The 12,049-nt window shown below is 53.6% G+C and overlaps 1 protein-coding gene across 1 annotated transcript; it reads right to left on the minus strand.

The window, feature by feature from the left end:
* Window positions 1-5,184: 5,184 nt before the first annotated feature.
* On the minus strand, window positions 5,185-7,182 carry CSF2 (colony stimulating factor 2). The gene is made up of 4 exons (XM_052644234.1): window positions 7,024-7,182; window positions 6,882-6,923; window positions 6,054-6,179; window positions 5,185-5,292 (listed from the first exon to the last, which is right to left on the minus strand). Exons 1-4 carry the CDS (start codon window positions 7,180-7,182, stop codon window positions 5,185-5,187), a joined length of 435 nt encoding a protein of 144 aa, XP_052500194.1.
* Window positions 7,183-12,049: the final 4,867 nt, after the last annotated feature.

The raw sequence follows: 12,049 nt of genomic DNA on the forward strand, positions 1-12,049 counted from the left end.
ACAAAGAGTCAGACACGACTGAGCGACTGAACTGAACTGAACTGATCTGAACTGTACCAGGTGGTCTGAGGTTCTCTAGCTTGATGAATAGTCTGAACCTAGGCTGTAGTCCAGCCTTCGGGCTAGAGCCACCCCTGCCTTTGTCTTTGTGGAGTTTGACTGAGAGACTGGGGCATCTGTCCAAGGTCACACAGCAAGCTAGTGGCAAGCCAGGCTCACGCGTACCCTGCTGTCCTGAACACAGCCCTGAGATGACGAGGGTGTTCGTGCAAGCCCCCGACCTTCTGCTGTCAGGTGTCTGAGGCTGAGAGGAGGCCGGGCATTGAAGTAGCAGTTCTTCCTGCCAGCATATCTCAGCAACTTCGTGCCGCCGTGCGCCCCACAGACCCTGCTGCCAGCCACAGAGGAATGGTCTCGGAAACTCTGAGCACCTGTGTGGTTTGCCCAAGTGACAGGAACTCTTAGCCTCTGGACTGGACCGTGGGCTTTCTCTGGGCCGAAACCAACCTTGGCCCCTGGCCCCATAGCAGCTTAACCAGAATCACAGAGCCACGCTCAATGTCCTGAGATAATTTGGCCACTTCCCTCAGTCACACTTGAGGCTGACCTCCAGCCTAAAGTGGTCCTCACGGTGGAGATGAGCTGGAAGTGGTCTGAAAATCATGGGGCAAGGGAGGAGGGTGGGGAGAGCTGTAGAGGGTCTGTGTGCTGGCTGCCGGCGTAGCCTGAAGCTTTACAGCAGAGTAAGGTACTGCAGACTCTGTACAAGTCCCGCCTGGGCTTAGTTTTGGTTACAGCTTGATGCCTACTTATATTCCAGAACAGTAGATCTTCATCTTTCCCGGTTTGTTGAACGAGTTCATGGTCTGAAGGTCTGGATTGTAGGAAGCAATTTGGATTGTGGGGTAATCCCAGTCACCTCTAATAAATGGCTTGAATAGTTAGGGTTAGGGTTAGAATTGAAAGTGGGTAGGGGCCAGAGCTTGGTTGCCCAATGTGGCAGCATTTCAAGACCTGAGTGATTGGTGGATCCCCCGCAGGCAAGGCCCCATGCTTTGGGGATGGGAGGGTGTTAGTAGTTGGGGAGTGGGCTGTTAGGTCAAAGAGATGCTTGGAGAGTGTCCTTGGAGGGTTTGTGAGGGGCTCAGTAAGCCAGGGAGAGGGGCTTTGAAGTCAGTTGTCTGCTGGGTGAGATGGAGCTGAGGGTTTGGAAATGTTCTGGGCCCCCATGGGCCCCCTAGCCTGGTCCAAGTCCCCCACTGTGCTGAGTCCTCTGCGAGTAGCCTGAAATCCCCCTTGCTCCTGAGCCATTTACTAGGGTTGACTCTTCTGTGGCCGCACTGAGTCCTCAGGTGGGGGGATAGGGGGAGGATGAGGGTCAAGTGAACTTAGAGCTACAGTAGAAACCCAACTAGGGAGGGCCGTGGACCTTTGGATCAGGTGTGGATGGGTGCTGAGTGAGCCTGGGGAGGGGTGTCTGGGAAGAGATCTGATTTGAGTTTTAAAGGACACAGGGAGAAGAGGAGCAGTCACAAACTGCGCTAGCATTGGTGGGGGTCCTACCGCGTGTCCACTGGCTCTAGAAGCACATCAAAGGGGCAGATAAGGTGGGGTTCCCACTCACCTTCCTGGGCCTCTCTTCCTGAGAGACCCCTGGCCCTCCAGGTCAGGAGCCTTGGTTATGGGGCCATCAATCCCAGCCCCTTACCCCTCTCAATCTGTCGAGGCCTCGGAGAGACTGAACACGATCACAACTCTTACCAGCATTTCCTCAACCCAGCTTTATTAAGGCAACAACTGCTGATGCATCAGTTACAGAAACGTTTCCTCAAGCACACCCCTACCATGACCCACCCTCAGCCCCATCTGCTGACCCAGGGCCAGCAAACTCTTACCCCACCCCGGCTGTAAATTCTTCCTGAGGCTCCTCCAGCCCCATCTCCTGAAACTCTCAGGGCATTAGGACATGAGGGGACGAGGTCTCAGAGGATGCCCTTGATCCTTTTACAAGATTTCCATCCTTCTATAGATATGACAACACTCTGTAAAGCTTCTTTGAATTTTGAGAAGTTACTTTTCTCAGTAATACAGTTGTGTCCTGTTAGCTAAATAAGAAACACATAATTAAGTTCTCTTCTTAGCAGAAAAAAAAAAAGTAAAAGCAAACTCTGTTCTCCCAGCCATCAGGGCCCTGTAAGACCCACCTGTCTACCTAGGAGGTAACTCAGGCAAACCCTCCCCGTCTGTCTTCACTGGGCACCATCTGGTGATAGTACAGCCCCAGGACTGAGGATCATCCATAGCTTTAGGGAGAGACCCAGAAGAGTGTGGGGAGGTCTCCTGGCTTCCCAAGACAAGGACATGCAGGGTGGAAGGACACAGGAGACAAACAGTAAGGTAGGCAAAGAGCAGGGTACCTCAGTCGTTTCTCCACAACATCCTCCCCTAAGCCACTACCCATCCCCACACCGTGGGCTCCCAGTGGAGCTCTTTAGCCTAAGAAAGGGTACCAAGAGCAGGGCAAACCAGAGCCAGTTAAGACTCACCACCTGACTGGGGTTGGCCCTGAGTGCCCTTCCCTCTCCCAGGCTGAGTCCACGCCCTGACCTGTCCCACACTGATTCCTGTGTGTATGGGCTTGGCAGAGGGTAAACGAAAATGTCTAGAATAACCCCTGAATCGCCACTCCCCTAAGCCTCAGTCCCTGTCAGTGAGTGGACTTCTTTTGGATGACAAATTAGTATCTGAAGCCTCACATGTGGCAAATGGGGGCCCTAAGAAGCCGTTTGCCCCACTTGCCCTCACCGCCCCACATGGGCGGTGGCCAGAGAAATGTCTCAGGTTCCCCTAAGAACAACTTACTTTCAGCTTTGGGCAGATTTTGGTGAGTTGCCTCATGTTCTTACAGACTTTTTCTATGTGCCAGTCATTGTGTTTCGTAGAGATGTTATTCAGGGTGGAGATGAAGCCCTCTATAAACTTCCCATAGCAGAGTTCCTGAAACAGGGTTGGGGGGCATTGAGTTGAGGCTCCACTGACCCTCAGCCTCATCCATCCCTAGTTACCCTGGCCAGATGGAACCCTGGACTCAAACTCAGGCCAGGGTAAACAGGGATGGCTGAGGTTTGCAGTGGGTTTTTGGTCTCTCCCTAGGCATGGGGCTGCTCTGGGATAGTGATCAAAGAGCCTGGAAAAACCTGGCTGCTGGTTCATCTGCTGCCTGAGCCAGAGACTTCATCTTCAAACTCCCAACTTTCTCCCCAGATTTCTTGACTCAACAACTTTCGTTCTTGTCTCTGCCCTGAGATTTCCCTTTCAAGTAGAGTCAGAAATGACCGTGGGTGACTGCTCCTTACCTCACTGGTGTTCTGAGGCCTTTCGAAGGAGCCCTGGAGGCAGGAAAAGTTGGTTAGAAACACAGAGGGCCAGTGAGAGTTAAGTGATGTTTGATGAAGACCCAGACTTACCTTGTATGTAACGTTGTCAGCCATGAGTTCTTTCTCAATCTCAGCACAGACTGCCGTGTGATTGTCCTGGGTAGACCCACTGACTATCTTCATTGGGGCGGAATGGCTTTCCAAGACCCATGACACACAAGCCAGGAGCACGTACAGGTACATGGTATGATGGAGGGTGGCCCCAAGCTGATCCGAACCCTGGGCTTGACAGCATTTCTGTGAGGAGATGTACCTATATATGAGAGTCTGAGGAAATGCTACGTCTCTTATCAGTTATCATTGGTTTACGTAGAAGACACCGAGGATCTGTGTTATCTCTGGGCAAGATGTGTTTTTTATGCATTTTCTATGACTACATCATACTCTGTGGATTCTTGTCTTTGCTAAAATTCAGATTTGGTCTAAGAATTTTTATTTATAATTGCATCTAAAGTCATGACCTTTCCGCCTGTGTGTGGGGTAGGTCTTTGACCAGGACTGGTGCTGTCTACAGTTGGTGGCCTGAGCAGAGCAAGCAAGTAGGGTGGAGAAAAAAACCAGACAGGAGCTAAAACTCACCAAATAAGCTTCCCCAGGCCCACTTGTCAAGGTAAAGCCTGGCCATGCTGCCCACTTGACACTTAGGGAGAGACCCAGTTCCTCACAGATCCCAGAAGGGACACTGGAGGACAGGTTTGGGAACAAGGCCTCCAGCCCCATTGACAAAGCACGGGCAGGAAGGAGAAAGACTGTTTTCCCAGTCTGAAGGCCATGGATTTGGGGGAAAGGTGCCGGATTGCATGCAGAACTTAATGTAAAAACAGAAACCAACTCAGAAAAATGCCAGAAGAGAGGCATGTACTAACAAATTATGCGCTTACATTCTGACACTCAAAGATTAAGATCACCCATTTGGGGGAAAATTTGGTAAATATGCTGAGCTCTGACCCCTGTGGTTTTGTTTTTTTTTTTTTTCCCTGAACAGCTAGTCTATCTGCTGGTTCACCTTGGGAGTGGTTGAAACCCTGAGTGTGAGGGGCAGGGCATGGCCAGTGACCAGCCAAGCCTCAGGAATCCCCCACCTGCCCAAGAAGGATGATGACCCTTCTCTGGAGCAAGGTTCCCACTGTCTGGGTTACTTGGACTTCCAAGTGAACCTGAAAACTTCTCTCTGGAGTGAGAACCTTTGAGCATCCAGGGAAGCATGTCCACGTGTGCAGAATGTCGTACCCAGGTGGGCTCCCGCCTCCCCTGGGCTCTGACAGTGCTGTCTGTCCAATTGTGCCTGATCTGCAGGCCCCAGCCCCCTCCCCCAACTCCCAGCCTCCTCCCCACCCTGCCCTGGGCCAGAGAGGAGAGCACCTTGAACATTTGCTCATGATTAAAAACAAACAAAAACCGCACAAATAAGAACAGACTTTTAATAATTTATTATCGTAGAAAAACATCTTGAATAAATATGGGGTATGTATGAGCTTAAATAAATAAATAAATAAATATTAAAATACATAAATATATAAATAAATATTACTGATCCCTGCCAGTGTAAAACATTTCCTGTTTCCCCTGCCACACGTGTATCAGGGTCAACATGGCCCTGAACAAGTCAGTGGCCCCCTACAGCTCTGGCCCTCCCTGTGGCCCCTCCAGTGTGAAGATCCTGAGTTTTGTTTGGCTCTTTGTGGGTAGGAGGGCAGCGATCTGTGAGGTAAGCTCCTGGGCTGGCTTCTGGCTGGTCTGGCCTGCTTCACTTCTGGACTGGTTCCCAGCAGTCAAAGGGAATGATAAAAAGGAAATCCTTCAGGTTCTCTTTGAAACTTTTGAAGGTGATAATCTGGGTTTCACAGGAAGTCTCCTTAAGAGAGAAAAGGAAAAAAAACCTGAGTCCAGGCATGAGGGGTAACACGGGGAAGGGATGAGCATGCTTCTGTGCTGCCTCTGCTCAGAGGTCAGAAGGCCTGTCTGGGGCCCGCCTGCTGACGTGGGTCAGGTGACATCTTGCCACCCAAAGGGTGCATAGCGCTGTCAGTGGCAGCTGGACCAGGGGCCCAATAAAAGTGCAAGACAGACATTGGTCTGCTGGGCAGCTGGGCCCCTGCATCTTTGGTCCCAGGCCAGGGCACAAAGCTGAGCCCCGGCTGTCTCTAGGAGCCCAGAATGAGCACATTTCAAGGCCACAGACCTCACTTTTCCCACAGGGAAGGAATGTTTGGGGCCTTTTTCCATTCCGAGTAAGCTTTCCTCCTTGCTCCAGTGCAATCCAGGCATCCCAGGAAGGACCAGGGGAAAGTCCTTTAAGGAGGAGGCACTTGGGCTGTGGAACTTCCTCTGGGCCTTAGGCAGGTCTTGAGTTTCCTTGTATTTGCCTCACCTCTGACATCATTAATAGTAGTGACAAGCAAGGCAGCAGCTCCCGCTAGGACATGGTACAGTCTCTCGAGCTCCAGGGCTTTAACACCTAGCGTGGTTGCCTCTCAGGAAGGGCTGATCATTACAAATCTATTGATTCAAACCATTTGGAGTCCCAAATGCCCACAGCCAAAAGTCTCGCCCCACTATTTCTCCACCCTCCTCGAATGAGACCTTCCTGCTTGGGCACCTAATGGGGGCACTCACCTGGGTCGGGGGGCAGTGTTTCTTGTAGTGGCTGGCCATCATGGTCAAGGAGCCCGTGAGACTGGTGAGGCTGCCCCGCAGGCCCTGCTTGTACAGCTCCAGGCGAGTCTGCAGGCATGTCGGCTCCTGTGAGAAATATCCATCCCTTGGTGAGCAGTGGCCAAGTGTGCTCTGGTGGGCCCAGGACATCCTCTCCATCACTGCTTCCTCTTCTCATCCCACTCACCCAAGAGCAGGGCCTGGGAGGGGCACAGGATTATTCCTGACTAAGCTCAGGCCAGGCCCTGTCATACACACAGCCTTGTCCCCCCATCCACTGCAGACAAGTCTGACTCGCCCTCACCACTCAGCTCAGGCCACCTCTAGCCAGCATAGCCACATTCCCTTGGTCTGGTATCTCAAGAGGGTCCCAGCCCCCAGGAAAGGAGATCGCTGGTCCTTCCACCCTTTAGGGGGAAAGGGGTGGGGGGCTTGCCCAAACCTGCCTTGCAAACCTTCTGTGACCTTCAGTGGCCAGCACGGTGTCCACAGGGCTTGGTCTCAGGGCACAGTGAGTGTCCCAAGCCCACACCTCCTGTCTCATGACATAACCCCGACCTGTCCCCGGGTGACCCCGATACCCTTGAACACTAGGTCTGTCCATGGCTGCTCAGCTAATAAAGGAATCCACATGACTGCCACAGGGGCAAGGCTTCCTAAGCAACCCTCCTTCTGGCAGCCAGCTGGCTGGAGAGAAAGTGGACAACCCTGTAAGGGTCCATCTAAAATGGAGTCAGTCCCCAGGGCAGAGGCCTTTGGGAAAAGGTGTATCAGAGAGAAGCATCTTACCTGGGAGTCAAACATTTCAGAGACGACTTCTACTGTTTCATTCTGTAGAAAAGGAAAATGTTCTGTTATCGAGCTGACAGGCAGGATGAGTCCAGGCCAGCAGGGTGGCCCAGGCGTGGCCTATGCTCCCTCCCTCACTCACCATCACAGCAGCAGTGTCACTGCTGTCGTTCAGAAGGCTCAGGGCCTCCTTGATGGCATCCACATGCTGCCAGGGCCGGGTGACAGGGCTGGGTGGGCGAGTGGGTGCGGAGAAGCTGCAGACCACAGTGCCCAGGAGAAGCAGGTTCTGCAGCCACATCCTCTTGAGGACTTTAGCCTTTCTCTCTGAGCACTGGGCTCACTGGCAAAAGAGCTCTTATATACACAGTTAGAGGAAATGATTAATGGTGACCACAAAACGCCAGGGAGGCGGGGGAACTACCTGAACTGTGGAATCTCCTGGCCCTTATCAGCTACCATGGAACGGTGAGCCTTTCCCCCAGGTGGTCAGGCTTGGGGCTTTTCACTAATGAGCCCTTCCAAGAATTGGCAGCCCACCTGCCTGCTTTCCTGAGCATTCTCCAGCCCTCCCCAGCAGTCTGACCTGCCAAGTCTTCCCCCTCCCTCTGAGGGGCCTCTGGGTACAGCTTGGACTTCCTGGCCTGAAGTGGCCAGGGCGGGGCCTGGAAGACACTGGATTGGGCTTCTACCCCCGCCCCCACCCTTGGCTCCCCATCCTGCCTGTGTCCCAAGAAGCCTTTGGGCTGGCTGAGCTACACTGGGGCCCATTCCGACCCAGTGTCCCCTTCTCCTCCTAGAGCCCGCAGTTCTGGCCACAGTGAGACATTGGCGTGTGAGGAAGACTCTCACAGGCCTGCCTCGCTGTCCGCCTAGGCAGATTCCAGCCCAATGACATGGTCCTGTGACAGCTCACCTCAGCTCCTATCAAGGGTCTAGAGCGGTCAGCAAGCTGTGCCCATCCAGGGTCCTCTGCCTCACAGAGCTGAGGGAATAACAACCGTATGCATGTCCAGCCAGAAAGATTCCAGAATGTATCCTCCACGGTGAAATCTCATCTGAAAGCAACAGCCCTGGGGTACACAGTCATATTCAGCTCCAAAGCTGCATAGGTGGGTTGGGGCTCTCAGCTGGGGTGGGTCAGGGTTCTGAGTTCAAAGCTTGCCTCCAACACCACCTTGCCGAGTGACTCTTCTGAGTTGTGTGAACCTCACTTGCCTCTGCAGGGCAGGCTGTCCCCTTTGAGGTGGGCACTGTGCTCCTATCTACAGCCTCTTGCAGGCACCAGCAGGGTCGTGGCTGCATCCACAGGGGGTACAGGGGACAACAGCTTCTTAACCAAGGTTCTTCCAGGCTTAACTTCCTACATGGCCCCAGTGCCAGCCCACCTCCAGCTCAGCAGCCTCCCTGTGGAACAGGAACTGCTTCTGGAAAGGTCACAAGCTCTTGAGGGGCTAACAAGTGTTTGATTTTCACAATGAACTTTGGAGAGGACGGCATGAGTTGGTGTTTACTTCCCGATGCTCTAAGTTTCATGACTGAAGGGGTATGGGTCCACACGCTTCCGTATCTGAGTGTCCGTGTGCCTGTGTGATTGCTGTCTATACTTACAGATGTGTCAGGAGGGGAGGGTATTTTATGCGGTGCATCTGTGTGAGCCCCCATGCCTCTGCAGGTGCCTGTCTGATAGGGGAGGAACTCCCCACACTGGGTAATGATGTCTCAGGGCCCCAGATGATTTAACCTTGATTGATGGTGTCAGACATAAGTGAGGACATGCTGCCTGAGCCCCAGTGGACAGCCCTGGGGAGCAGGTAGAACTCAGTGTCTGAGCACTGTGGCCCGAACCTGCAGCCCTAGCAAGTTTCATGGCATAGCAGGAGAGTTGCTGTCCTTGTACAGGGAAGCCAGGCCTTGGTCATCCAGACGCCCCACCCTTGCCCCCACGAGGTCCCTGCCAGGATCTGGGGCACACTGTGAGGCCAGCCTTACTCATTTGCGCCTACTGGAACATTTCTAGGTGGCCAAACTGGGGATGAGAGTGTGGCGTGTTCAAACCCTGATCCTTCCTCTACCTTTTCCACGAAACCTCTGCTCAGGCCCTAACAGGGAGCGCTCGAGGGGGAACATAGGTGAAGGGGCCACACAGAGTGAAAGTCTGTGTCATTCAGAACCCTGGAGGCTGTGTGGTGGGCGATCGCTAAGCTTGTGGCCAGGGAGGCAAAGAGCTGGGGTGGCCTTTCTGAGATGGAAGGTCACTTTCCTCCTCGAAATGACTTGTCACAGCTCAGACAATTAGTCAACAAACTCTTCCAGTCTGCACCAAGCCCTGTGCTGGGGAAGAGGAAGTTGAGACCCTGCCGCTGGTCCTTTCATCTAGCCCTGAAGGCTTTCAGTCCTGTAGGGGAGCAGTGGACCCTCCCATTGTATGATCCAGGCTGGGATGGAGGAAATTCAGAGCTAAGGAATCTCAAGGAACCACTTCTTCCAGCTCAGTGGTCACAGGGCACCAGAGACTTTTTCTGGGAGATGCTGCCTCCCAGTGCATGCTGAAAGAGCAAGTAGAGTCAGGTGGCAAGTCAGGTTGCCGGAGGGAGGAGGAGGACAGTTCAGGGGGAGAGTGTCTTGGGCACAAACAGGTTTAGGAATAGGTATGGTGAAGAGGGGCTTCCCTGGTGGCTCAGAAGTAAAGAATCTGCCTGCCAATGCGGGAGGCACAGGTTCGATCCCTGGGTTGGGAAGATCCCTTGGAGAAGGAAATGGCAACACACTCCAGTTTTCTTGCCTAGGGAGTCCCATGGGAACAGTCCCTGGGGTTTCAAAGAGGTGACACGAGGTAGTGACCAAACAACAACAATAACACGGTGAAGAGGAGGCGGCTTACACAGTGTGCTGTGGAGTGTAAGCGAGGAGGGTTAGAGCTTCTGCCCATGTGCCCGAGGTGAGAGCCCAGGGGCTGAAAAAGCAGGTCTGTAGGACCTGAGGGCCCTGTTATCTGAAAAGAAGGGCTGAAGGCCAGGGCAGTAGTGTCTACGGGCCAGAGGCATGATAGTTGGGCAAGAGACTGGCCAGTGGTCCTGGGAGAGAAGGAAAGGAGGAGCAGGAGCCACAAGGAGAGGTCCACACCAGCAGGGTGGCCTGTGGGCATTGAAGTCGGCACACAGAGGACTGAAGTCCAGGGGTTTGACAATGAGGTTCATGGGCAGCCATGCGTCTTTCTTCTGGAAAGATGACATCAGGGCTGAGGCTGTGACATGGGCAGGCATTCCTAGATTGCACTGCATGGAAAGTGGCAGTGATAACATCGAGCGGGTACAGTGACTCAGGGCCCCCAGTGGGACTGTGGGAGGGTGGGGGTGAGGACCAAGATGGGCAGTGTGACTCCTCTTTGGCCCCTTTCCCCCCCAGTCAGGAGAAAACCCTCTGGAAGGGGTTTCCTGTGAGTGTCCCTCCCACAGACTCTGAGGGAAATTAGGGGCTTGTGGTTTCCCTGGCATCTTTTTCACAGAGGAAGTTATCACAAGGGAAGGAAATGGGCCTCAGGGTGCCTTGCATCCTATGGGACCTTTGCATGAGCATCTCAGCTGATCTTGCCCTCCCTGGGCCTGCCACCCCTTGATGGGGGTGTTGGTCCTTTTCCTCCCTGGGGACTTGAGAGCCAGGAGAGCTGTGGCCCACCCAGTTCAATCACTGATGGCAGAGATGGGATTTGAGCCCATATCTGTTCCTGCTCCTCTGATATCTTCTCTCAGGGATCAGAAAGCCTGCTGGTGTGGACCTCTCCTTGTGGCTCCTGCTCCTCCTTTCCTTCTCTCCCAGGACCACTAGCCAGTCTCTTGCCTAACTATCATGCCTCTGGCCCGTAGACACTACTGCCCTGGCCTTCAGCCCTTCTTTTCAGATAACAGGGGCCTCAGGTCCTACAGACCTCCTTTTTCAGCCCCTGGGCTCTCACCTCGGGCACATGGGCAGAAGCTCTAACCCTCCTCGCTTACACTCCACAGCACACTGTGTAAGCCGCCTCCTCTTCACCGTGTTATTGTTGTTGTTTGGCCACTACCTCGTGTCACCTCTTTGAAACCCCAGGGACTGTTCCCATGGGACTCCCTAGGCAAGAAAACTGGAGTGTTGCCATTTCCTTCTCCAAGGGATCTTCCCAACCCAGGGATCGAACCTGTGCCTCCTCAGGAAATGCTAGCCACCTGGCTAGACCAGCAGAGGGATGTCTCCCTCAGGGCATCTATAAGGAGAGACTCCTCCAGGTGTTGGCGGGGAAGCTAGGGTGGCCCGTCACCATCCCCAGGAAGCCCTGGGGGCCAAAGGCAGAATTTCCCCAGCAGAGCCTGACATCCAGGCATCTCTGTCTCAGGATTAACTCTCCACCATTGATCCCTGGGTAGCCCAAGAATGTCCCTCCTCCCTGAGCCTCAGCTCCCTCATCTGTACAATGCATTTAATTATTGCTACCTCACATGGAAAATTGTTGCTTGTCCCAGGAAACTTCATGGGAGAATCCTCCCAGATAGGAGGCATCGCTTTGGGAGTTTTCTAAAGTCCAAACAAGGCAGAGGTCTCAGACTTACTGGAATTTGCAGGGATAGCTACTCCTTCCCCAGCTGCTGCCCAGACAGCATCTTTCTCGACAGATGATGTGGCAAGGTGGCGAGCCCAACCACCACCCAGACTCGGGGCTCATGGGGGAACCCTCAGGAGAACCCAGTGTGGGGACAGCACCGTGAGTGGCTTGCCCTTCCTGAAAGAGATGTCGCTGTGAAAGGCCAGGCTGCCCTGGAGCGCTGTTGTGGTCCTGCTCTCTGGGCATCCCAAGACCCCTGGCGCTGGCGAGTTTCGATTGGTCTAGGGGAATCTGAGGGTGCTTAACCCCCAACCATGTGTGTGTAAACTCTGCATCCATATAGCCCACCTTCCAAGGAGGTGGGTGTGTGGCTGACCTCACAGCCCTCTGCTCTCAGAGCTCACTTCTGATGCTCATGTTGGGTAGGGGTCAGGGAGGGCAAGGACCAGACCCATAGGCACAGTGTTGAAGGTATCAATCAAGACATGAACAGAAAGTGAACAGCCTGGAGGGGTCAGTCATGAAATGAGAGTGAAGCAAGCTAAGAGAAACCCTTGAGGGGACTCACTGTATGTGTGAGTCGGGGTTAGGA

Source organism: Budorcas taxicolor, chromosome 7 (genome assembly GCF_023091745.1).
Source record: "Budorcas taxicolor isolate Tak-1 chromosome 7, Takin1.1, whole genome shotgun sequence".
NCBI classification, from domain to species: domain Eukaryota; kingdom Metazoa; phylum Chordata; class Mammalia; order Artiodactyla; family Bovidae; genus Budorcas; species Budorcas taxicolor.